This window comes from Pyrgilauda ruficollis, unplaced genomic scaffold (assembly GCF_017590135.1).
Source record: "Pyrgilauda ruficollis isolate IOZ18807 unplaced genomic scaffold, ASM1759013v1 scaffold79, whole genome shotgun sequence".
In the NCBI taxonomy this organism is placed as follows: domain Eukaryota; kingdom Metazoa; phylum Chordata; class Aves; order Passeriformes; family Passeridae; genus Pyrgilauda; species Pyrgilauda ruficollis.
In genome coordinates, this window is record NW_024529821.1 from 5,717,072 (window position 1) to 5,743,349 (window position 26,278).

At 45.4% G+C, this 26,278-nt stretch overlaps 1 protein-coding gene across 1 annotated transcript; it reads left to right on the forward strand.

Annotated features, from left to right (window-relative positions):
* Window positions 1–320: 320 nt before the first annotated feature.
* Window positions 321–25,966, forward strand: EHHADH (enoyl-CoA hydratase and 3-hydroxyacyl CoA dehydrogenase). Its single transcript, XM_041486932.1, has 7 exons — window positions 321–435; window positions 6,883–6,986; window positions 7,727–7,899; window positions 9,479–9,590; window positions 9,812–9,916; window positions 16,097–16,438; window positions 23,470–25,966. The coding sequence occupies exons 1-7, from the start codon at window positions 365–367 to the stop codon at window positions 24,738–24,740; spliced, it is 2,178 nt and encodes a 725-aa protein (XP_041342866.1). The 5' UTR covers window positions 321–364; the 3' UTR covers window positions 24,741–25,966.
* The last annotated feature ends 312 nt before the right edge of the window (window positions 25,967–26,278 follow it).

Below are 26,278 nucleotides of genomic sequence, written 5' to 3' on the forward strand. Positions count from 1 at the left end.
CCAAGCATTGTCAGCCTTTCCTAGGACTGAGAAACATGCAGAGCCCTAGACCTTAACAAGGCAATTCTACCAAAAAGGATTTCTCTCCCCAACACCTGGGCATCACTTAGAGCTTGTGAGCTGCTGTTCACAGATTAAATCTCCTTTCCTGTTGACTAGGCTTGAAAGCTATAAAGATCAAACATTAATGAGCAGCCTTTCTTAAGAAAAATTTCCATATTCCGCGTTTTGCACCCCAGCGGAGGCAGGTCTCTGCAGGCCGGGGGCCGGGGCCAGCCCCGCGGTGCCCGGGCGGTGAGGGCGGGCTGCGGGCGGGGCTGGCCCGGGACGGCGGGGACACGGGGACACAGCGGGAGCGCTCGCCATGGCGCAGTACGCCAGGGACTCGGCCGTGGCCGTCATCCGGCTCTGCAACCCGCCGGTGAACGCGCTCAGGTACCGCGGGCAGCCCGGGGGGAGCGCGGGCCTGGGGCTCCCTTGTGAGCGGGTGGGGGGTTCTCCGAGCTCCTTCCTTTTCACCTCGTTCCCTCTCTCCGAGCCCCAGTGCGGCTCCCTCCAGCCCCGGAGCTGAGGCGGCCCCAGAGAGCCTCAGCCGGGACTTCTGCACCGCTCAGTACTCGCAGGGGCCCCGGCGGCTCCTTCGGAGGTAGCCTGGATCTCGCTTTGCAAACATGCTGAACTTTGCCATAATTTCTGCGCTTTTTTATAATTTCTACTTGGGAGGTTTCACAGGAGAGGTGCCAGGCTCAGCAAACCGTACTTTCTGCCATCTCCCCTGGAGAGTGTTTAAAAACTTTGCCTATTTCTCATCATCTTCCAGTCTTGAAACATCAAGACACTGCTTCAGCAAAACAGCACAGCAGCACTAGTTCAGGCTGGAGTGCCTTCAGCGCTGTTTGGTACAAGTCAATTCTCAGATTTCCTGGTCTGATTGCCTGCCCCACACTGCTCAGCGCTTGCCTGGCGAATCCCTGCGCTATCCAAGTGTGCACAGGGGGCAGGGCAAAGGGCTCTGTGGATATCAGGCGTAGTTCAGCAAGCAGAGCTGGCACCAGGGTTAAACTCAGCCAGGGCTATCAGAAAACAGTTCATTTGACCTTTAAAAACAATTAAGGAATTGACCTCTAAATACTGATCTTGGTCAAGGAGGGCCCCGTGCAATCTCAAACACGAGCCAGTGAAAAACAAAGTCAAATACCAATCTGTAGGAGCCTCTGAAATTTTAGTTTTTCATGTGTCTTGAAAAGGATTTACGAGCTTTTGACTTTACATTAGTTGTGGAGTTTAGCTCCTTCAGTTCTGAGGAGCACATAAACCGTTTATAAGCAGCTGTAGTTGTTCAGTAACAGTGACCACAGTGTCTATTCAGGCTGTATTCACAAGCGAAAAATAACCCCACGGCAGTTGTGCTTGATTTACAAATGAGAAAGTTTGTTAAAAAGAAGCTCATAGAGACAAGGAAGAGCATGAAAAGGAGATAAAACCTGACCTTCTTCTGTAGAAAAGCTACATTGTAGCTGGCACTGCTCACTTTTCTGTTGCAACTTGTTTAGAAGTGCAACAAGAACATTTTCACGTGCTCAGATAACTACCATGAAAATCTTTGAATGACTTGATGAGTTTAGATCAACCAGACATGTAAGACTCCCAGAACCATACAGTGTAAGACATCCTTTGGACCTCCTGGGCCCAAGACCAGTCTAAGAAAGCTTCCAGGCTGTGCTCACAATAAACTTTCAATCCTTACCATGAACAATACAAAATGCAGACTTAAAGAACCATAGAATTGCTGACGTTGCAAAGACGTTTAAAATCACTGAGTCCAACCTTCAGCAGTAATAGACATGTGCTTAAGGAACCTTTTAAAGGCCAAGAGACATAAAGAGAGATTATAGAGATATAAGTAAGAATACAACAATATATAGATAAGAATCTTCTCCGTCCCTTAAATAACATTTTAGAGCAACAGATACACATTGTAACATTAGACACTATGTTTCTTTTGAGAACTCCTGGAGAAAACCCAAAGTCACCTCTGCCTTTGAACAGCAACAGCACAACAGCTTCTTCAGGACAGATCTCTGCCTTTACTGCCCTTTGCTCCTGGCCCTGCAGTGCCTCACAGCAAGGGGCAGTTCTGATACACCAAGGGTGACAGATTGTGTGGTTGTGGTCCTGTCCCTCAGCTCCACAGGGAAGAAGGAAGATCCTAGCAGACTTCAGATCCATTAAGCTACAACTTGAGACATGTCTGTGGTCTTTGGTGGCATGCCAGGGCAAATCTGTTTTAAAAGAGATCCATAATTCTCACACCCTTGCCATCAGGTAGGCGTTAGCTGAGATGTGGCTGCAGCTAGGAAGGTAGAGCACACTGATCCCTGGGTGCTCCTCCTGCTCATTTCTGTACTGGACCACAGGGAGCAGGTTTGCTAGTGCTGTTGGAAATGTTTGACTGCACAGGTGATAGGAGGCAGTGAAAGTTACAGACAAGAGCAACCCTGAAAATTTCATTTCGCAGCAGGCACAAATGCTTTTTAAGACTGGTGAGGTTTTGCTGCTGTGCTCCAGCCTCTCCTACCTCTCCCCCTTATCCATTTCCCCCTCCTGGGTCGTCACACCGGCCATTAGCACTTTAGGAGCCACTGGTGGGCAGGAATTTGCTTTCTCCTGTCTGACATCATCCTCTGCTGGTACCTTGGGGCAGTGCTTTCCTGAGAAATGTGTGCTGACTTGAGAGAGGCAGCAAATTCGGTTCCTACACAGACTCCCCTTTAAGCTAATCACTCTCCACCAGCAGAGGTGGCATCTGCCAAATTTGATTTGTTTGGAGGGTTTTTTCCTGGTTTGCAGTTTAGTGTTCAGAGTGTGTCTAAAAAACCATGGCATTGAGAGAAGGGATTTAGATATGCAAAGAACGGGGAGTTTGGGGGAACAGAAAGACAAGTCTTGCAAAAGAAAGGACTGACTACCCCTTCTCAGCAGAGGCAGGCTGCTGGCACTGGGAATTAGAAGGACTTTAAGGAGTATTTCAACATTTGAGCTGACAAGGACAGAAAAGCTCCAGGGAGGATAGGGGAGGCCATGCAATAGGGCAGCTTATGTGTGGGATTCTATGAAGTGTGACAGCATAACAGGTTTGATTGGAAAAGACTCTCTCTGGCTGCCAGGATTGTTCTTCTGACCCTGATCACCTTAAAAATCAGAAAATGTAAAGGAAATGAGAGAAGCTGCAGTTTCAGATGGGTAACAGTGAGGGGAGAACATGATCAGCACCTCATCAGGATGAGATACAGAGAGAAAATTCTGGGATTATTTAGCATCTGCTCCCTAAAACAACTATTCTAAAATTCCACCCAAAAGATGCCGTTCTGGTTCTGGCCTTAATTTATGTGCAGAACAGTTCAAGCTGTATTAGCAACTTGTCACACAACAGTGTGTGACAGTAGCTACTACACAGCTGGATCTGACACTGAAGCAAGGGAGAGCAGAGCAGGTAACTGCAGCACACAAGTCCTCAATTACAAGTAGGGGATTATGTAATATCCAGGAGTTAGTTCAAAGAGAAACACTGCAGGAAGCTATCAAAAGGAAAAGGAGCTTATGACAATGGGAGAGCCTGGATTGTTGTTCAGGTTTGGGATTTGCAGGTTTTTAAGGTATACTAGAAGCTGAGAAAAATACAAAGGAAAATGACCAGACCTGCATGTTTTCCATAAACAATATTTTCCACTGTTGGCTTACAGTTTCATTTCTTTAAATGTGACTAAGTAAATTCTCAGGATTCCCTTATATTACTGTTTTTTTAATGAAAGAAATTCACATTCGCAAACTCCAGCTAAAATTTGAAATAAGTAAGGTAAATAGTAAAACCCTGTTACAAATCCAGCACCACACAGTCACTGCAATGAGATCTATAAAATAAAAACCTGGCATGGTAATGTCCAAGAATATTCTCTTGCTCTGGTGTGCACCTACTCTTTAAGAGTATGTGTTTTGAGTTCCTGAAACCTGGAACACTGAATCACCTTGGCAGAATCACTGTTCCTGCAGACAAAATAGTACCCATGGTGGAAATGACTGCATGGCATGGGATGCAGCCTTGGAAAGCATGGAGGGAATTTTGGCATTGTTACTGCTAAATGAATGACAGTGTCACAGTAATGAAATACTTATGAAAATTACAGTGACTTTTTGTTTCTTTAATGCTCCAGCAGTTTGAAGCTGGGATTCTCCTGAGTACTTTTATAATTCTACTGTCATATATTTTACTATGGTGCTTTAATTGAAAATTACATCTTTTACTGCCAGTTATAACATGTGAGTGACAAAGCAGTGCAGTCTGTCTGTTGGACTGTGACATATCCAAGGCAAACTCATCACTCCATCTTAGGAAAACAAGGAACTGCAAAAAGTCTGATTTTTCTTCCTTTTTATCCCACAAAAATTCCAGCTGGGGAAAAGTTATATGGAAATAGAAGAGATATTTACACAAGTACCAAGTTAAGTTATTCACTGTCATGAACAGTCCTGTTGGGTTAATAAAGGCGAGGCAGGGATCAAACTGATTTTGTGGCAGCCTTGAGGACTAGTTTTTATTTTGGTAATAGTATTTTGTTATAAGTGCTGAGGGCTTGGAACTGATTTACTCCATGGAACCCTGAACCTTCCCATTTGCTGCAGACAACCCTTCTAGCTGGGCATTTTGCATCTGCCTGGAACAGACACAAATACTGATTGCTTCTTGTCTGCTCCTGATGGAATTGTGCTATTTGTCTCCACAATAGTTGCAAATTAGTAACTTCACATTTGTTTGGATCATGGAGCATATTTTTTCTCCCTCTTTGCATCATGGTTTGTAGAGTGTAATGACATTTCCTAATGGCTTTCCCTGCAATCTCCCAGCTCCTGGATGATTTTGGTATTGCTGTGGCCTTGCTCTTCACTGATGCACAAGCAGAACTCAAAGAGCAGCAAGCATTGGGTGCAGCCAGTGGGTGCTCCTCAAATAGCAGCAACCACAGATATGCCAAGAGGAGGGAGATAAAACACAATTTTTTAATATATTAAAATTCATTTAGTGTATGAAATTTGGAAAGGTTTTCATATTCTGCTATGTGGACCTATGCAGTGGAGGGACCTTTACTGACTCAGCTCACAGTTTTACTTTGGCATGGCCAAATTATTCTCATTTAAGTTTCAGCCTTCAGAACCACTACTAACATCAGACTTCAGAGTTATCTTTGATGTCTGGATTGGGCAATTGGTACATAACTGGCTGTTCTCTCTCCAAAAATAACACTTCTCCCAGGCTCTGGCTGTCAGGTCTCAGGGCTCCCACTGACCCTCCTGTGTAGCACAGCCTTATACAGGCAGCAGATTGTCCTGGAGACCCTCTTGGACAGCCCTCCTCAGCCAAGAGCCCTGATTGTAAGCCTTTGCCAATAGTTTAATGTTTTTTTTATTTTGGAGGAGGAATATGTACAGGTTGGCTGGGATTCCTTTGCACAGCTGGCTTACAGGGAGCTCCTTGGGCCTTCAGGTTTCCCTTTGCAGACTATGGATTCCCACATGAATTCTGCAAGCATTGCTCTGTAAAAATGTCTGCACACAAGAGTACAATGATGTGGTTTTCATCTACTTCACCACAAGCTTCCTTTTTAGATGAAATGCCCTCTAACACATAGCAATATGCACAAGCTGACTATGCCTCAGGCCTTTTGATTAGCTCTGTGTAATTAACACTGCTCCTCTCCACTGGGCATCAGCAGAGCTCTGCTCCCTTTTCCTCAGCACCAAGCTCACATGTGGAGCTGGGCCCAGGGCTTGGAGAAGGTTTAGGAAGGAAAGCTGGTTTTATAAAGGACTGGGAAAGTGTGGATGATACTTCTTGGCTATTCCTCCAGCCTTCAGCTGCTTGTGGCTCAGATTTTCTGTATCGCAGGCATCTCGAATAGTCTCTCACAAACAATATCAGTTTATGTGTATAGCAGTACATTTTAGTATCTAAATTATATATACATTACATTTGTATTAATATTTCTATTACTAAAATGCTAATGCTTCTATTTTTACCTACTATCACTATTGTTACCACCTTCTAAAACAGACTAGGTTCTCCAAGTCCATCCATACAAACACAGGAATTAGCTTTAAAGAGGCAAATGCAAAGTGGACGTACAGTTGGGTCAGACTTTCAAATACCTGATTTGAAAAAACACTATTTATGCTTCTACAGATCCATTTTGAAATTCTTCATTCATTCTTTGCTGGCCACATTTACTGCTGGTGCCTGCAGAGCTACCTGTTCAGCTGAATCAAGACATGTTCTGTGAAATGTTTCATGCCCAAATTCTCTTTGACAGGATCCCACACCAGTTTAAGCCCAGACCTATGTGCAAATCTTCACAAGATAAAGGCATTATTAACATCAGCAGAGCCTGTGTCAGGTGTTTGAAAGATAACTTTTTTATCCCTAGAGCTCCTTTCAAAAAGTTCTTAGATTGTCAGTGGTTTAGCATTAATTACTTCTAAATTATGCTAAACTGTTTTCTTGAAAATCTGAATGTTTAATTCATAAAGACATCTTCAAAATAACATTTCCCTGTGCTGCTTGTTGTGGAAACAGCAGTGTCATAGCCTGAAGATGAGTTCTCCAGGCAGTGACTGACAGGTCAGCAGTCAGCCTGTTGAGTTTGGGTGCTTGTCCTTGGAGGAAGAGGGAGACTAAGGACGGGATTCACCTGGAGGGGCAGCAGCCAGGCAGGGGGACTGCCTGTTGGACATGGTGCTCATTGTCACTGGGCTGCTCAGTGTTCTTAACACAGACCTCTTGGAAGGGGGAAGTATTTGATGGCTACTCACTGAATCTCTATTTTATTTCAGTCTGGCAGTTCTCCAGGCTTTAGAGGATGGGCTGAAGAAAGCAGATGCAGATCCCTCAGTGAAAGCTGTTATGATTTGTGGTGAAAATGGGAAATTCAGTGCAGGTAAGACATCAAACACAGGCTCAGCAAAAGATGAAACACTCTCCACCCATTATATCTGAAGATTCTCTACCTCATCACACTGCTGACAAAAGTCCTGATTTGGCTAGAAATGGCCACAAGAGAGGGTGCTTTGTCTATTTTCTGTACCACAACTGACATGGGGCACATGACAAGCTGGACCTTGAAGTAGGCCAGAAGTAAACTGGTCTGCTCATTCTGAAATGAGGGACAGCTGCTCAATTCCATAACATCCTGGTATTTCCTCAGTCCCTGTAGCTTTGTTTATGTAAAATCTCTGGACCATTTACTGGTCTAGTGTATGGAATATACCTGGGGTAGGGCAGTGGTGAATAACAGATCTCCAGTTGAAGAAGCCTGGAAAGCTAGGGAATTTCTGTGGAGTTCTACATGGCTTGTTTATAGTAACTTGCACTTAACTATTCCAGGCTCACTATCACACCAAGAATGTTTGCAAATTCCTGCAGTGACTCCATGATCCTTACAGTTACTCTGTATTTTTGTACTCAGCCTTCCTCGGAGCTCTGTGAACAGGATCAAAGATGCAGGGTGTCTTGAAGGTGGTCCCAAAAGGGGGTGATTCCTGTTAACCATTCTCCTGCCAGCAGCACTGCAAGGGTTTGGGCATCTGTGAGCATCTGTGTCCAGTGGCACGGAGGGAAGGATTGTTCCAGTCACCTCCTCACCTACTAATTCCTCCTAATCTTTTGGTGCTCCCTCAGGAGCCGACATCCGAGGATTTTCCTCTCCGAAGAGACTTGGAGGTGCCCTGGGCCCCATCGTGTCTCTCATCGAAAGCAGCGAGAAGCCGGTGGTGGCGGCCATCGAGGGCGTCGCTTTGGGCGGAGGCCTGGAGGTGGCGCTGGGCTGTCACTACCGCATTGCACACGTGAAGGTAACACAGCCTGCGGGCCAGAGGGGCTGCTGGGGGCATCGGGAGCCAGGTACAGATGGCACGAGCAGAGGGACAGGGTGTCTTTTCTGGGACCCTCTGCTCAGAGGAGAGTGGCTTTACAGCTATAGGATACTAGTCTGTGTGCTCAGACATTCTTCACCTACACCACCACTCTTGACATCTTTCCTAAGCTTACTAAATAACTAATTTCAAGGCATTTCTAAATATAAAGTAACTAGTAGGTAAGATGGCTGTGTAGAACTCCAGTAACCAAATGTTAATTTGCCCTAGGTCTCATTATCTATGTTCTGATGCAGACAGCTGTATCTTACTGACTCATGCAGCGTGACTTTCTCTTATTTATTTTTTTCCCCAGCCTTGTGAATTTTGCACTTCTTTCTGCTCATGGCCTCGTTTCTAAAGGAGTTGAAACTCAGCTAGCATGGAGCATTTATGGTTAGATTCCTCATGAGCTCTGGGTCCCCAAGGAGCACTTTGATCAAGAGGCAGCTTGAAGAGTCCTCAGGAATGATCTGGGTTTTTTTCCTTCAATCCCCTCCTTCAAGGTTCAGGAATGCTGAACCACCTTGAGCAGTACCTGTCTCCTTGTACAGACTCCTCACAGGCAGGGCCATCCCCTCACTTCTGCAGTGAGTCACTTTCTCTGTGGCAGTGTGGGTTGCTATAACAGCATAAAGACATACTCCACATCATCCTCTGTGCCACCTAAGGTGAGGGCCATGGAATCACAGAATCAATAAGGTTGGAAAAGCCCTCCAAGATCACTAAGTCCAACCTTTGAAAAATTACCACCATGCCCACTAAACCACATTATGAAGTGCCATGACTACTGGAACTACAAGCAGTGGTCTTAAAGTAACTCAAAGTCTCTTAAAAGCTTTATAGAAAATGTGCAAGCTATTTTTATAGGCAACAAAATCTGGAAAAATTTTTTCAAGAGAAGATCTCCATACACTTCCTGCTGCCCTGGCTTATCTGCCATGACTCTACCAGATATCAAATGCACCAAGAAGATTTAGAAGAAGATTAGGGAAGAGTTCAGTGGTGCTCAAAGCCAGATGGGTTAGATGGGGCTCTGAGCAATCTGGTGTAGTGGAAGGTGTCCCTGCCCATGGCAGGTAGTGAAACAAGATGGTTTTAAGTTTCCTTCCAACTCTTTGCTAAACTTGCAGGAATTAGAGTAGGGAGATGAGAGTTAAGCCAGCCTGCCCTCCAACAGTTGGTAACAACTACTTGAAAGCATTACTGACAGATGTGTCAATCTAGGGAATGCTGTTGGCCCTACAGCTGTCCCCCAGTGCTGTACTAGCACACAAAACCTCTGAAAGGTCATGTTTTCCTTTTGCATTTGTACAGGAATCCTTCAAATGGTCAAGTGAGTTTTTTTTTCTTCAATATTTTACATAGCAAAAAGCAAGGATGAGGTTTCTATGTAGAAATTCTGAGGCTTCCTAGAGGAGCAATGTGACTCACATCTGCTTGTCTTTCCTCTATTTTGCTCAGTTTGCAATTACCACTCTTTCTGATCAGATTTTTTTTTCATTTTACTGCATTTTAGGCTCGGATGGGTTTGCCAGAGGTCACCATAGGGTTACTTCCAGGTGCTGAAGGCACTCAGCGACTTCCCAGACTGATTGGAGTACCAGCTGCTCTGGATATCATCACTACAGGTAAGTGCTGTGTCTGTATAGAAGAACATGGCATTGAGTCATACCAGCTTGATCTAAAAACCAGGAATCTTTTACCTGTGTAGCTTCTTGGGTTGTAATTCTACTTGCTTCCACCCATGAGGGGCTAATTACCAGCTGCACAAGTCATTTGATCAGATGGAAAAGAACAAAATTGCCCATCAGGCTCCACTGTGGTCACCTTATTTCTCTTTTTATGGCAGGAAAACACATTCCAGCAACTGAAGCACTGAAGCTGGGCTTGGTTGATGAAATTGTGGAAGAAAACACCATTGAGGCAGCAATCCGTTTGGCAAACAAAGTGATTGGTGAGGAACAAATTGTAGCAGTACCAGGAAATAATTGGTGATGTTTCAGGGCTGAAAAGAGTCAGAAAAAAGCCCACCAGTTTGTTCTAATTTATATGCTTCATTCTTGAGTTTTGGCATCCATATAAGATAGAATTAATTGCAGAATTTGTTTCCTGTTGTCTGAAGTGAAAAAAAATCAGATGCTGGAAAGCTGCAGAAATTCAACTGACATTGAGAGAACAGATATATATCAAGTCTTCCTGCTTTTTAATTGTATATCCAAACTCACATGCTCCTCTGGGATGCTGCACTCCCCAGGTTTTGGGGAGTAAGTGCTCTATCCACATATAGTTCTGGATCCCAGCTGGCATTGCACGCATTCTGGTTGCACCATCCATAATGGCTGAGCAAAAATAACTTTCTCCCTGTAGTGGAGGGGCTGGCACATCCTGTGCTCAATTTAATGATCCATGGTCTGTAAGTGACTCTGTCCCTAATCCTTTGGGTGCCATGTAAAAAAATGGCCTGTGCAGACAGGAGGGAGGGGGAGAGATTTTTTTTCCCACATCTTAGAAATAACAGAATCAAATTTGCTGGAGTTAACTTAAGAAGAGGAAAATTCCTCGTGCAGCATAAGGAGCATTGTCTCTAGAGAAAACAGGACATTTTTCCACTGCTGACCTTGTCCTTTGGAACCTGACCACTGGATTTCATCTGGGGCTCTGTCATAATGAGCTGAATGCAGGAAAGCAAAAAAATCCTTCCTGTTTTGATTGCATGGCAATTCTGTCCAAGCTGGGATGTTGGTTTTGCTTCTCCAGTTCTCTTCACTACAAGGGCCGTTCTCTGTGCTAGAAGCTGAGGCAGCCTAAGCTTTGTCCTAGATGACAGTGCACCATATTTTAAGGTAATTCAAAGAATTAACTTTTTAAATATCAGCATCTTGTATACTTTCCCACACCTTGAGATGTACCAGACAGGGACCAAGGTGTCCTTTGGCTGGGTTTTCTATAGCAGATGTCCATCCTTCTCACTGTATTCATCCCACAGTATGTTAGGGCTTCATTTTCTAGTGCAGAATCAATGACATAAGCAGTCCTCTTTTCTCTTTCCTTTATGTCATCAGACTAAATATAATTCTTTAGCAAGAGATGGGTGATGTACTTCACTGCTGCTTCTAAGAAAAACAAAGGTACTTTGGTTCGCTGAGTTTGTCTGTTTTGAATGAGAATTCTGTTCCTCCATCTGTTGGGAGAGCAGTGAAATATTACCACTCTTCTAGGCAAATTAACCCAACAAACAGTGCTCCCTGTGATGTACCCTCTGGGCTCTGAATGATGCTTTGTACAAGATCTGTGCCAGTACTAATGACAGCAGCAGCAGTGTGTCATGAAATGAGTAATGGATACATTGCTGGAACTGGCAAACCTGAAAACATTCTGGATTTCAACAAATGCTATGTGCAATCAGGTGAAGTTTAGACATTTGCATGCTTGTTTCTTCCATGACAGACATTGTGCAGTGGCTGACAGTTGTGAAAGCCAGCTTGGCCTGACAGGAGACCCTTAAGAAGGAAGCATTAGGGTAACTTGCTTTCTGGAGCTTAAGTCCACTACCAATACTGGCAAAATCCTGTTCTTTAGCTTCATCTTCTTTGGAAATTGTAGCGACCAATGTGGGTTTGGTTGGTTTTTTTGGTTTTTTTTTTCTGAGTTGTATAAGCATACAAGTATCCTGGCTGAAGGTCCAGCAGGTAGCTGTCCCAGTCTTACTCATTATTAGATTTTTCACTCTGTTTATTGCTGGTTTGAGTTATCCCAGCAAAAATGAGTAATGCCATTGACGGTGTTTCACATCACACTATATATCAACTCCCACAGAACTTTAAAAATTTCAGTCTCTTTCCAACAGCTTTACTGGCATTTAAAGTACAAGTTTTAACAGTGAAAACACTGGTGAGCCAGCTAATCTATTTCTTTCCTGCTTGAAAAATTTCTCATTAGACCCCGCAGAAGACCATGACAAGTTTTGATGCACCATTTACCCTCAGTTTATCTAATAATTTGAAAGATTGGTGTACCCAGGGCCTGTATGTTTCTTTTGAGTCATTCCTTGCTTTGGCCTTTGCCTGAAGTTAATAAATTTCCTGTCCTACAAAGGCAAGGCAACACTTTCATTTTTCTCCATCAAGCACTAACAGGGCTGCAGAAGAGATGACAGTCTTGTATAGCTGGTCCGGAGTTTGTTCACATGGAGTTCTGCTTTCAGTGAATGCTTTTCACATAATCTTAATAAAACCAAAGATAACAAAGCAAAAAAATGCCATCATAAAATTCCACTGGCTTTGTGTGGCATGCAGCATTTTGTTTCTGATGAGATTTTTTTAAAACATAAAGGTACAACTGCTGACTTCTTACAGAGCAGTCTGGCTAAATAACTGGTTTTGTCACCACTGGAATTTCTATTCCTAGGGAGGCTGTATGCAAGATAACTCTCAAAGAATCAATTCAGAAATAATTTTCTTCTAAAGCTTTTTCAGCACCAGAGCTGCAGTATCTCATGGCAAGAGATCAGTCTCAAATGACTGCCTTACTGTATCAGGGGTCCTTGATTACTGTTGTGATACACAGCTGACAGAGCTACTTTTATGGCATGTTGGGACAGTATTCTCATCCATACATTTTTATGGGTTGTTTCTAATGAAGAACACCTTCAAAAGATGCTCTGAAACAGTAAGTGGATGTAGGAACACACACAGGCAATTACCGATTCTGAATTAGATTTTTCATTTAAAACCAGTATTTATGTATTGCAGATAGGAAGCAAGAATAATTCCCTGACCTCTCAGGCAAACTGGCTTCTCCAGGCTAAAGAAAATACCTTCACTTCTGAAGGCATTTTTAAAAAGGAATAGACAGGAGCTAAATCCTTGGGGACAAGGAGAACATCCTTTCATTAAATGTGCTTGACAATCACTGCAGTAATCCAAAGCTGCATTTCAAGCTTTTCCCAGCTGATGGCATCACAAAATTGACAAATGGCTGGAACTGCTGGTGACATGCAGCAGCTTGCATCTCATCCTGCCCACTTCTTGTTGGCCTGCTCTGGTCTTCCTCTGCTGGAGGAGAAATTGGCTCCTGCTCTCCACACAGCAAACTCTCCACATACACCCCTTGTTTTTCTGACCTCACCTGCTGATTGACCTCAGAGCAGAGCAGTACCAATGCCTTGCACCAAAGAGGAAAGGAAAACCAGAGCAACTTGGAGTAACCCAAGTCCCCCAGGTATTAATCTGTGGGCAAATATGATGAGTTTCAGCCTGTAAGCTACTGGGAGTTGCTGCAGAGGAAGCAGTTGTTCCTTCTGAGGCTCATCAAAGCTAGGGGTGGAATAGATGTTGCTGTTCCACCTGGAAATGGAGGCTGGGGGAAAGGCTTTCCTTTAGAGCTGCAAGGCCTTTCCATGAGCCACCTCTGCCAAGATGCACAATATCAAGACATTTTAATCTCTCCCCAGGGCTCAAGGTTCTGGCTGACACCTTCCTTAGATAGAGGCCTAGCCAAGTGTCCCTTGGACACAAAACAGTTTGTGAAAGGTCTGACATGGCCTGGAATTGTCTCTGGCAGCCTGAGGGGCGGGGCTCAGCTTTATTCCTCAAAAATCCACAAGCAGTTCCCTGCATGAGGAAGAACATTAGGCTGGCCCTGTCTCTTGCATGTGCCATCTCATAGTGTCCCAAAGGTTTACAACTCTAGGATGATATTTCTTTCTTTAAATAACATAATATTTGATACTGCTTGCATATGTGGTACATTTGCTGATAGAAATTTTATAGACTTGATCTGCCTTTTGTGCCCCCTGAACTACAAACCTGGTAAACAAAGCAGGAGTCTGTGTTAGCTCCTGTGTGTGGATGATGCTTTTCCTGCAGCACTGATGTCTGGCACTGTTCATCATCTTCCTCCTGTTTTGCTTTCAGAAATCAAGCTGCAGGTGTCCCACACTGATCTCTGTGGACAGATAGAATGTAGGAGAATAGAGATAGTGGTAATCTCACCCCCTAAGGAGTTACAGCTGTGCTAATTATCAAGAATTAGGAACAGGCCTGCCCTTAACAGGCCACAGCTGGATCCAGTTAGGAGGGGTATTGTAAAAGAGCAGGTTGGCTGGTCCAGAAGGTTGGATGGAGTTTGTTGGCTGTGCTGTGAGGAGCTGCCCATGAGAAATCACCAAGAAGGCATGAAACCTTTGCAATAAGATGGCAACAGATCTCTTCTTCCCAGACTTGGATTCTGATAATTCTTTCCTGATCATAAACATGTCCTTTATTTTTATTGGCATTGCAGAAGCTAAGATACTGCACAGAGGTGCTGTAGAAAACCTATTTAGTTTGCAGCTAAAATAAGAGTTTTACTACAGGACCCTGAGATTTTTTTAGTCTGAGGAACTGTCTCCTGTCCCCCATCACTATTTGTGCTTACAGTACTTTGCTGTCTGAAGACCAAGCTTAAAGGCTTCCAGTGGTATTCCTTTTTTACCAGCCCTTTCCACTGGATGTCATATGAAGTCCCTTGATCTGCCCAATCTTCCAGCCATCAGATCAGCTTTCTGGGACAAGCCTGAGCTTTCCTCTTGTGAGGGAATATAACCCACTATTTAAGTCCTAAATAAAGAACTGCAGATAAAGAACATTTCTGGGTTAAAAACTTAGGGGAAAAAATATTCCAAAATAAAGGAACATTATCCTGACTAAATCCTGCAATACTGGCTGATACAAATTATATCCACTGTCAATGTGAAAACATTTTTATGAACTGTGATTACAAGGGAAGCTACTTACACAGTGAGTGTTCATCTTTCTGTGCTCACTAAGAGGCTTAATTAAAAACCTGAGCTCTGAAGACCTTTATTACAAGAAATCAGTGTATTAACTCATCCTGGAAACTTGTATTTCAGTTTCTCCTAAGCATTGCTCAGTCTTGGAGGAAGAGCTCGAGTCAGACTTGTATCTCAGATGCCTGCAGTACTGCCATTATTCCTGCCCTTCAGTATCCCCTGTAGGATTTCCTGAGTATTCTGCTGGTGCATTGGCACTTCCCTAGCTCAGACAACAGGAAGAGAAAGGGGAGCCAGATGCAATATGCTGCTTTGGAAGGAAGTGTGCCCCCACAGCAGAGCTCATCTAAGAGGCCAGAGCAATGAGACACTGTCCCCAGAGAGCTTCAGCATAAGGTTCTCAGTCCCCACCTGACTTTGGTGGCAGTCCTGGCTGCCTCTGGGAACAGCACTAGCCATCCATGCAGTGCCATGCTGCAGTTTATGATCTGGGTATGGCTGTGATGACAGCAGGGTCTTTGTGAGAATGCTGCAGTATCAAGGGGATACATCCTGAATTGCTGATCTTGTTCTTCACTGAGCAAGCTGCCTTTAGAGCAGAGGAACACCTGAGAATGGCCAGGTCTGTACTTACAAAGACAGGGAATTTTGGCATCTGAATCATTACTATGTTCTCTCAATTAAAATCCTTTCTAGGTATCACCATAGCAACCTCTGTCTGTAATAAACTTCACATATTTGTGTGGCCGCTTGATTCATCACTTGCTGACACAAACATGAACTCTCCCATTTGCTGCCAAAATCATGCTGAGTGAGATCTCCTTTTGGTTAGTCCCAAAGTGACTTGAGGGGCTCCTTCAGTCAAGGAAGAAGTCAGGGTGTGTTTTCCACTCTCTTGTCAATGCCTGGGTCAGGCCTCTGGCTGGAATGCCTCTGGCTAGTGTCAACTGGGTCCTGAATACTAAACAATACTGGAGGAAAGCTTCATTACTGAATCCTATATAAAGATCCATATGAAAGTGGCAGCTAGGACTGTAAAGGGAGAGAACTGGAAAGTCAGGGCACTCTGAAGCTGAGAAAAGGAAGAACGACTTATTTGAAAATAAAGTCTTACTTTTTTTGAAGTCTGAGAAGGGACTTGAAAAATCGTAATTGTCAGGGCAAGCAGAAATAAGGAGAAATGTCAGAAGCTTTAGTTCTAGACCCAGCTCACTGTGCCATGCAAGCCCTAATGCAGTGGGAGTTGGAGAAGAGGAGGCAGACTGCCACCCCAGCCTGTGGAAAAGGGTCTGAAAGTCTAGAAAGACTACATCTGAAAAGATGAGGGTGCTTTGTTCCATAACTCCATTTCTCTCTCCCCAGGTCAGCCCCTGGGACCCCGCAGGCTCAGCCTTAAGCCCGTTCCCAAACTGCCCAACATGGAAGCGTTTCTGGGCGAAGCTCTTGTGAAGGTGAAGAAACAGGCGCGGGGGTGCCTGGCTCCGGAGCTGTGCCTCCAGGCCGTGCGAGCCGCCACCGAGAGGCCCTTTGCCGAGGGCGTGCGGCGGGAGCGGGAGCTGTTCCAGGTGCTGCTGACCTCGGGGCAGGCCCAGGCGCTGCAGTACGCCTTCTTCGCCGAGAGAGCCGTGCGCCGGTGGGCAACTCCCGGCGGAGCCTCGTGGAGCAGCGCCGCCCCGCAGCCCGTGCGCAGGGCCGCCGTCATAGGTAAGGACAGCGACCTGCCGGGGTGGGCGCTGAGCACAGCCAGCTGCTCCCTGGGAGCCCCCAGCAGGCACACACACCCATCACACCCACAGGTACTCCACACCCATTGGTGAAGCTGTCACTGCATTGGGAAACTCCAAATTCAGATGGCAACTCACATGCCACTAGATTAGCACCTGAAGTCTCCTCTTCCTTTGGAAGAATAGCTTTCTCTCACTTGAGACAGCTTCGTGTGTGGACCATAAGCAGCCTGCTCCCTTTTTAGCACCAAGACCTGGTTTTGCTTCGTGCTAGAAGCAGGTCTGTAAGAAATTCTCCTCCTCCTGGTCTAGTTCTGTACTGCAAGTGCATGTGCACAGAGTCATTCAGGGATATATTAATACAAAAATGTTTTGACAGCTGTATTTTAAGAAGATTTCATCTCACTGGGATCCACTCCTGCCATTTTGTAGCCCAGCAAGATAATGCCTTCATTAATTTTTTATAAGAGCAATTTAAATAAAACCTTCAATGCACTGCTGAGATTAAAAAAAAAAAAAAATCTTTCAGTGCTGTTGATAGTAGCACTCAAAAAATGGTTAGACAAGTAATGGAGCACTTGGAAAACATCCATTCTGTTTCAAGGAAATCTCACCAGATCAACACTGCTGTTTTTCTGGGTGCTTCTCAGGGCTCTTGAGCTGTCTAACAACACATTTTAGGCCACAGAGAATTTTTTGGAAGTTCTCTTCTCTTCATTGGCTGCCATGCCATACTTTTAATAGAAATGGGTTTTTAAACATCACAAACCCTGTGAGAAGGATCTGTGGCTATTAAAACGTTCAGGTAAAGAGGCATCCATTGTTACCAGATTTGTTCTATGATTTGAAGAGTACAGAAGTTTGGACACACACTTTTGTCAGTCCTACACAGGTCAGTCCTGCAGTGTGTGCACTGACAGGAGGAGTTGGAGTTTGGGGGAATGGCCAGGTGACAGGAGGGACATTCTCTGCTCTGTGCTGCTAAACCATGCCAGAACAACACACTTGCAAAGACCTAATCACAGTGACAGTTTAGCCAGAAGGGCTGTTAGAGCTGAGCTGCCTATTTTGGGGCTGTAACTGAGCTAGAGGGAATTCTGAGGACAAATGCAACCTCTATTTGAAAGTTTCTAGTAGAAACATCATCTGTACTTTATTTCCAAGCAGAATTGGCTGGGCTGCATGTCTCTTCCATTGGATTAAGCATTTGCCACTCATCTCTGGACAGATTTCTAAATTATGGTCTGAAATTGCCCCAACGTCACCTCCAGGTTTCAGTATTTTCATAGCTGATTACAAACAATTAACTCCTCCTTCTGCAGAACAAACAAAGTGCTTTGATACTTTTGCTGCGAAGCACAATCTGTCACACTCTGGTCATTTGATTTACCCTTTCACAAATTTTTCAACACTTCATAAAATGCACATAGCCAAAGGGGGAACAGCATTCCAGCAGTAATTACACCATAGCCCGATACCAAGATGTTTCTTCCTTGCTCCTACTTGGCATGCCCAGGGTAACAGGCAACCTTGGCATTAGCCACATTCAACACATCCAGTTAATTATCTACTGGCAGGGAGCAGCTGCACCCCAGGGATGGGGAGCCAAGGACAAGAGCAAGGGGCAGAACCACAGAATCCTTGGGGCAGGAAGGCACCTCTCAATGTCATCTTGTCCAACATCTCCTCACATGGGATCACCTAGACCCACTTGCTCAGGACCATGTCCAGACAGCTCTTCTACATCTCCAGGGACAAAGACTCCACAACTTCTCCTGTGCCAGTACATACTCAGCCCCACACTAAAAACAATTGTTTCCTTTTGTTCAGCTGGAACTCCCACGTTTCAGCCTGTGCCCATGACCTCTGGTTTTGTCACCAGGGCTCCATCTCCTTTACCAGGTACCTTTCTCTTAGGTGTTTATATATACATGGGTGAGATCCCCCAACCCTTCTCTGTGCTGAAGTCACAGCTCCCTCAGCCCTTCCTCATGAGACATAGTCCAGTCCCTTAATTATCTTATTTTCCCTTCACTGAACTCACTCCAATCACTCCACATCACTCTTGTACTGGGGAGCCCAGCAGTGGGCCCAGAACTCCAGCTATAGTCTTACCAGTGCCACACAGAGGGGCAGGATCACCTCCCTCAAGCTTCCAGCAAGACCCCTCCTGACATAGCTCCATATACCATTGATCTGCTCTGCCACAAGGCCATATTGCTGCTCAAGACCCTTTTCTGGGGAGCTGCTTTCCAGCAGCCAGCCCCACTATGCACCATTCTTCCCCATATACAGGACTTTACACTTCCCCATTCTTGAAGATCCTGCCCACCCATTTCTCCCTCTGGATGGCAGCACAACCTACTGTTGCATCAAAATGTACAGTACCTGGGCAAGGCAGACAGGGCAGGATCAGAAATCGTGGCCAGGAGCTACTGGAAGTCCCACAGGTATCAAACAAAGTTCCCAGGATGATGCAGGTCCAAGGTAAAGGTGGGACATCAGGCTGCAGGCTGAGGTCTGGATCAACAGTGACCATAGCCAGAGTAAGCCACCAGAACTCCTCCAAGAAAGCTTAAGAAGGGGGCACAAGCCCAGGTTTGAGCTTAAATGGGGCTCAGAGGCAATGGGCAGTACAGGTGGGTGGAAGCACCAGGTGTGGCTGGTCAGGGACATTAAATCCCATCAGTGCACTCAGGGCCTTGACACTCACCCAGACTCCAGCCCTTGCTGCACCACTGCTCCCATTACACAGCCCCTGTATCCCACCAGTAGAGCTTGCTTTGCTTACGCTCTTGTTCATGTCATACTTAATTTCATGTGTTGTATCTTATCTTGAAGGTTCTCAATCACCTTCTTTTAACTCCAAATCCCACACCGAAGTGTCACTGCTCTCTGTCTCTTCTTTCTGCATCTTGTGGTTTTTTTCTTTCCTCTGGAAGGTTTCCCTCCTATTTTGCCTTTTGATATAAGTGAAATTGTAAGTCCATTAGAGACAGGCAGAGAACATACCAACACAATTGTATTTTTTCTTTCAGGTTACTGAAACAAAAAGTCATTCTCCAGCCAGTACAATGTTCTACAGTGTTCTGTAACTTCATGTTTTTGATCTGAAGTACATCCCTGCAGCACCAGTATTCTAGGGATGATTTTTGAGGAACTGACACCTTTTAAAATAGTGCTGTTCATCCATACAAGTATTGAGTCCACCCTGGGTGACCCAGGGTCTCTCTATTTTTGCTGCAGAGAGGAGGTCAGTCAGAGAAAGATGCTGCTTCAATTTAAGCTACTCAGAAATCATGCAGACCCCACCTTCCCACAGCCAGTGTTGTGCTGTTTCACACACTAAAACCATGTTGCATTATGCTGCTGCTTCCATCTCTTATTGCTGCATGGTGAGAAGCAACTGAGAAGATCACGTTGACTTTTTCATGTTGACTTTCCTTTGCTTTTGTTGTTCTGAACTCTTGGCTCCTACCTCTTTTCACTTTCTGTGGCTCCTCAACACCCAGAAAATGTTCTTTTCTCGCTCTGTGCCTTGCAGCTGCATCTCCCCACAGCTCCCTGCTTGTCTGGAGTATCACATTATTTCTGCTTGAAACTGATACCCTGAAACAGAGAAAGCAGCAGCCCCAGTCTACAGGAGCCCATTACTGCCAATTGCTTATTGTTGTTTTTATCAGGAAAACTGGAACAGTCCTTGCATATTTTTAGCAATCTATAAAGAATTATTTCAATTGCCAGGCATTTTAATGTCCAAATATGCATTATAGTTCAGAGTGTTTTCCACAGATAGGTATTTCTGTAGTGTGTAACTGTACATGATCTGCCTTGTACATATTTCAAGTGCTTTTGTTTTGAAATTTGTATTTTAAAGTCCTTCAATTAATTTTGTATGATTTTTCATATTCTAAGTACCTCACGTGACAGATCAATAATTAACCATCATTATTCACTCAGCTTGCCCAGCAAATGGATTTGCCATACCCATATTTGGCCTGAAATTACATATGTACAAGTGTAGTTTTAATTATATGTCAAAGCTTCATTTCACAATAAAAGACCAGGAGCAGGATGGCTGGGCACTGTTCTTGCTCCTAAAGCAGCTTTCAGTCTTTTTTGGAAAGATGTGCCTCGGACAGGAAGCTAGTCCCCTGCATGGAAGAGGAGAATATAGGGTTTTTCCTGGTTTGGGGGAAGGGAGAACACCACTGAGTAAGAAAATGCAACATACAGCAGAAATTCTGGAGCAGTTCCTCACTGTGTTTCAGTCTGTGTGATCTGAGCTGAGCATGAGACATCTCCCTTCCTTTCTTCCACAGCCTTCTACACACATAAGGCCTAATGATCCCTTGCCATTTTTTTCTGCTCTAACATATTCTTCCCCAAGATCACTTGGATTTCTGAATTGCAAAAGAGGAGTCCTCAGAAATGCCTCTTTTGCTGCTAGATAGCCAAAGCTCTCCTTAGTTTTATAGCCCAATTTTAGGAAATATTCCCAGGGGAATCATGCTGTGCAAGCTCTAATGTAACAAACCCCTTGGGGCTTTCATTACTCTGTCTGCCAGCTTCATTAAACATCATTTCATACAGGCCATTGCAGAGTTCTGCAGGAAGTTGAGAGACAGCTTTTCTAGGTCAGAAACAAGCTTGGGAAGCTCATATCTTATCTATAAGCCTGTTCCTGTGGCCTAGAAAGTGTAGTACTACAAGCATGTGTGCCTGTCTCTCATGGGATGGCTAAAACCTACATGGAGTACTCATGACGAAAGCAACCAGGGGAATCACCTGCCACCACTGCAGAGCTTCCCTGGGAAAGAAGCTTGGGGAACATCTACTCACAAAAGAGGTTTTGATTTAGGAAAAGGCAGTGTGGAAAATTAGGAAAAGTTCATAGGGCAACAGAACCACTAAGATTTCAGTCACAAGACCGAAGCTGGGAGGCTCAGGAGTGCATAAGACCCAGGATGTGTGGAGAACTTGGAAATTCTAGAGAGAAACCCCAGGCTTCCACTGTGGGAAGGAAGAGACTTCAAGAAAGAGCCATGTGGGACTGCAAACACGTCATCTTGATGTCTGAAGAGAGCCTGACAGATGGAGCTGGGTTTGGGGAGTGAGCTACACCCCTGGAAGAAAGCACTTTGTGTGGCTCACCAAAGCCAGGGAAAACCTACCCCTAATTGTCCCTGCTCCTGCATCAAAGGCTCTGGAGAGTGAGCACAGTGGGAGGAGTTACTCATGTTCAGGTTTTTTCAGCCAGCAAACCATAGACAATGAATTAATAACAGTTGATTCATGTTATTCTAGATTTATTTTCAAATTAGTTTTCAGTAGAACTTGATTATGAAATAGAAAATCTAATTTCTTTGAAAGGAACTTCAGCATTTGCTTGGGAGTGTAATGATGGTTTGTAAGCAGGCTGCCAGCTAGTGATGCCAGTAAAAACCATCTTCTGGTGGCTAAGCAGGGAAAGTTTGAAATGTCTTGTGTGCACACAAGCTTAAGGTGGGCAGAACTAAACCAAGAGTGTGTAGCATGCAGGAAAAACATCCTACCTTGTCTGACCTTGGTTGCTGGAACTTGTTTGAATGATGACATCATTTCAGCTCTTCTTTACCAAGCTGATTTAGACAAAATTTTTAATCCCCTTGTTTCTGTTTATTTGTTTAGCTGACTTTCATTTGTAAACCTGAGATTAAAAAAATCATTTTTACAGAATTATAACAAACCTATACTTTGTCTGGTTGCTGCTATATTTAGGATATTTATAATCCTCCCATTCAGAGTCTTCGCACTTTCAAAGCTGGTAAAATTGTACTGACCTTCCCTCACTAGTTTGTATTAATTTAGTTGGAAAAGCCTCCACCATGGGAGAGCAGGATCAGTGGTGTGGGTCGTGTGTCACAGGGAAATGCAGCTTCATTTAATGTCACAGAAGACAGAGCTGGTGCAAGGGATCAAGCCAGTGATCTCTGCACTGGTATTCCTGGGGGTTTGAGGTGGGAGTAGCACATTTACAGACCTTGGAGGAAAAAATTACAGTGTGAGTGGATTCTCAGTTACAGGAATTGTGGGCAACAGCTTTAACTGTGTGGCTGGACAAGGAAGACTGAGAATCTCCAGAAGTTAGGAATGGCCTGTGTTGGAGGGCTTGAAGAGTTCCTGGTGAACAGAGATACCTGACAGAAAGTGAACAGCAGGCAAAAGGCTACTGATGTGGCAGAGTGATTTAAGAGGAGAGAGAAGATGTTGAAATCTAGATGAAGAACACTGCATTAGTTCCATCCCGTTTGGCCAGGCACTGAGAGACACAGGAGGCCTTAGAGACAAAGTTTAGAGCAGATCAGCATCCAAGTCTTTACAGAAATAGCAGCCGAATTTTTTTTTTCTTCAAAGATCACGCAGTGAGGCACAGAGGGAGAAAAGGAGGGAGACAAAGAGGAGGCTTGGAAGGACTTGGAGGCTTGGAGGGAGAAACCAACCCTTTGAACTTTGCCAGTGTCAAAATCTCTGAGTGGGTGTATCTGCTCAATGCCCATAAGAGACCATCTCACAGGAACAGTGAGGCACTGATACCCTCAGGGTGAAATCTTGCTTTGAACCTGCCTGTAGAAGGTCATAACAGGGTTGCAGATGTAACTCAGAACTTCTCTCTTTGATCCCCAGGTTCTCTCTCCTCAATGATCCTGGTTTCCATAGGTATAAAACTTTGCAGAGATGTCATGCAGATGAATCACAGGGTCTATGCGCACTGGGTGAATCCCACTGGCATTTTGTAAGCTTGTGAGGGTACTAACTTGCCTTTGTGATACCTCTTTTCAAACATTTAGGCTCACTGAAAGAGCAGATTCACCTTCCTTTTTCCCACTCTTCAATATCTGTTTTCTATGTGTGCACTACTTGTTTTCAAGAGGCCTCCACATTTTATCCTGGAGATACAAAGGAAATGCTACTTTCAGGAGATTAATTTTCTATTCATAATCTTTGATTCTATCTTGCTTTTATCCCTAGGGCTGGGAACAATGGGCCGAGGCATTGTGACTTCTCTGGTTAAGGCAAACATACCTTTGGTAGCCCTGGAGCAGGATCTGGAATATCTCAACAAGGGAAGAAAAGCTGTGATGCTCCTTTTGGAACGTGAGGCTATGAAAATGGGGGTGGGTGCCCAGACCTTGGATTTCCATAACCCTGCACGTCTCCAGTTCACTGTGGACTTTGATCAATTGCGTGATGTAGACCTAGTCATCGAGGCTGTGTTTGAGAACATGGCACTGAAGAAGGAAATATTCCACAAGCTGTCAAAGATCTGCAAGCCGGGAGCCTTGCTGTGCACAAACACATCAGCCCTGAACATCGACGAAATAGCTTCTGCCACGAGCCGCCCACAGCAGGTCATTGGCACCCACTTCTTCTCCCCTGCCCACGTGATGAGGCTGCTGGAAATCATCTATGGCCGCCACACCTCCCCCACCGCCATCGCCACTGCTATGCAGCTGGCCAAAGCCCTGAAAAAAGTGGGAGTGGTGGTAGGGAATTGTTTTGGGTTTGTTGGGAATCGCATGATGTTTCCGTACGTCCAACAAGCAGTTTTCCTTTTAGAGGAAGGAAGCAGACCAGAAGCAGTAGATCAGGTTCTTGAAGATTTTGGGTTTAAGATAGGCCCCTTCCGCATGTCTGACCTGGCTGGGCTGGATGTGGGCTGGAGGTCTCGGAAGGACCAGGGCCTGACGGGGCCGTCCCTCCCTGCAGGCACGCCGGCCCGGCAGCGGCACGGCCAGCGCTACAGCCCCCTGCCCGACCTGCTGTGTGAGCAGGGCCGCTTCGGCCAGAAAAGCGGCAAGGGCTGGTACCAGTACGAGAAGGCCGGCGGCAGGACAGCCACGCCAGACCCATGGCTCCACAACTTCCTGTCCCAGTACAGAGACACCCATGGCATTCAGCCCCGCTTCATAGACCAGGAGGAAATCCTGGAGCGGTGCTTGTTTCCCCTCATCAACGAGGGGTTTGCCATCCTGGCTGAGGGAATAGCATCAGGCCCAGAGCACCTGGATGTCATTTACATCAATGGCTACGGGTGGCCGAAGCACAGGGGCGGCCCCATGTTCTACGCCTCCACCGTGGGGCTCCCCCGCGTGCTGGCTAAACTGCAGAAATACTCCGAGGCCCACCCTGATGTGCCTGGGCTGCAGCCCAGTGCCTTTCTGAAAAAGCTGGTGGCTGTGGGGAACCCCCCCCTCAAGGAGTGGATGTCCTACCTCAGCCAGCAGAGCTCCAAGCTGTGATTCCTCTGAAGGAGGCTGATCTCCTGAAACCGGTGCTTCAATTGCACTGCCTCTTCCAATAAAACCTAAAGTGCTACAGGCCCATAAACAAAGCCATGGCCTTCTGAGACCTTGCAGGGAGTAATTTTGGCCAATAATTGATCCCAGTCCCCTCCTGCTGCAGGTCACCACTGCCTTCATCCAGCCTTCTCTCTCAGCCCCAGCCTCACACGCTGTCTTCAGACAATACTGTGTAAAGGCCTGTCTCATTTTCCACTGCCTGCAGGTCATCACAGCTGTACTACTCTTACAGTCTGTCTTTGGGGAAGGCAGAAAGCAGCATTTACAGTCCACAATGCAAATCATGGTTGGAGCCAAGAAAATTAGGATCACAGTCCAATCAAGACCTGCTGCATCTACCAAATCCTGCCTTTAACCTATTTCCCAGTTTGTTTCAGTTCTTGCCTGTGCAGCCACCTCCCCTCAATTCCCTGGCTCTTCTGCAGCCAGCCAGCTGGAACCTGCTCCCTTCCTGCTGCTGGGGGACAGATGGCGCAAGGGTGCAGCAGCTTTCAGAGGTGAAGTCAAATGAAGTGGAGAGAGCAGGTCTGGGCGGAGAGCAAGAGGCAGTCCTTTGCTGTCCCCTGGTACTGTCTCTTCTCCCTCCTCCAGTGGATGCTCAAATAAATGCCAGGAAAGCCACAAATACATCAGCCTGACTAACATGCCCTGTGGTGTTGGCTCATGACTGGCTTTCTGCATCCCGACTCCATCCTCTGTTGCCATTATCCCCACCTGGCTTTGTCCAAGCAGAAACATCTCCTGGCATCCCTTCAGTGTGGAAATGAGTTGCCATCACTCCCTGCATTTTGCTTGACTACAGTTACCAGGTCTTGGGGCCCAACAGGCTCTAATTGACCAGCCTGAAACACGGCCTGGCACTGACTGGGTTTTCCCACGATCAAAGGGTGCCCTGGGAAGGGCATGGCACAAGAGCTGTGCAGGCAGGGACACTGCTTGCAGGCAGGCAGGGAGGTGATAGATCTCCAGCAAAGGGCAGAGCAGAGTGACAGGGAGCCAAACTAGCTCCAGGCTTGATGCTTTGAGACAAAGTCTTCCATTTCACATGTCTAGTGAATGTATCTTCCAGTCTGGTATAGGGAACAGGTTGGTCTGCACTCTCTTCTCAGGCACACTGAATGTTTAACTTTTGATTTTAATTTAATAAACCTGCTTTGATTATGTAATGACAGATTATATAGTGTCACATGAGATAGTGGGAAAAAAAAGCAAACATGCTTGGTTTTTGTTTTTTCCCCATCCCTTCCTTACATCATGGAATTAGATAATTTTTCTGTTTCTGGAGGAGTTTGTGTTTGAAAAGGGTGCATGCCTCTTTTGTCTAAATATGTTTTATTTTGCCCTTTGTCTACTCCTGTCCACCAGTGGGTGAGGCAGCAAAATTGAGGGCAGGAAACCCATCAGGAGTTACAATCCAACCCAGGTGCCTGGTTCCAGGGAGGGCTTTTCTCCAGGACTGAAGAAGGAGTCACTCTAGG

Coding starts and splice junctions, on each gene's coding strand:
- EHHADH (XM_041486932.1), top strand. CDS start 365: ATGGCGCAGTACGCCAGGGACTCGGCCGTGGCCGTCATCCGGCTCTGC. Junction 436..6,882: donor CCGCCGGTGAACGCGCTCAG/GTACCGCGGGCA, acceptor ATTTTATTTCAG/TCTGGCAGTTCTCCAGGCTT. Junction 16,439..23,469: donor GCGCAGGGCCGCCGTCATAG/GTAAGGACAGCG, acceptor TTTTATCCCTAG/GGCTGGGAACAATGGGCCGA.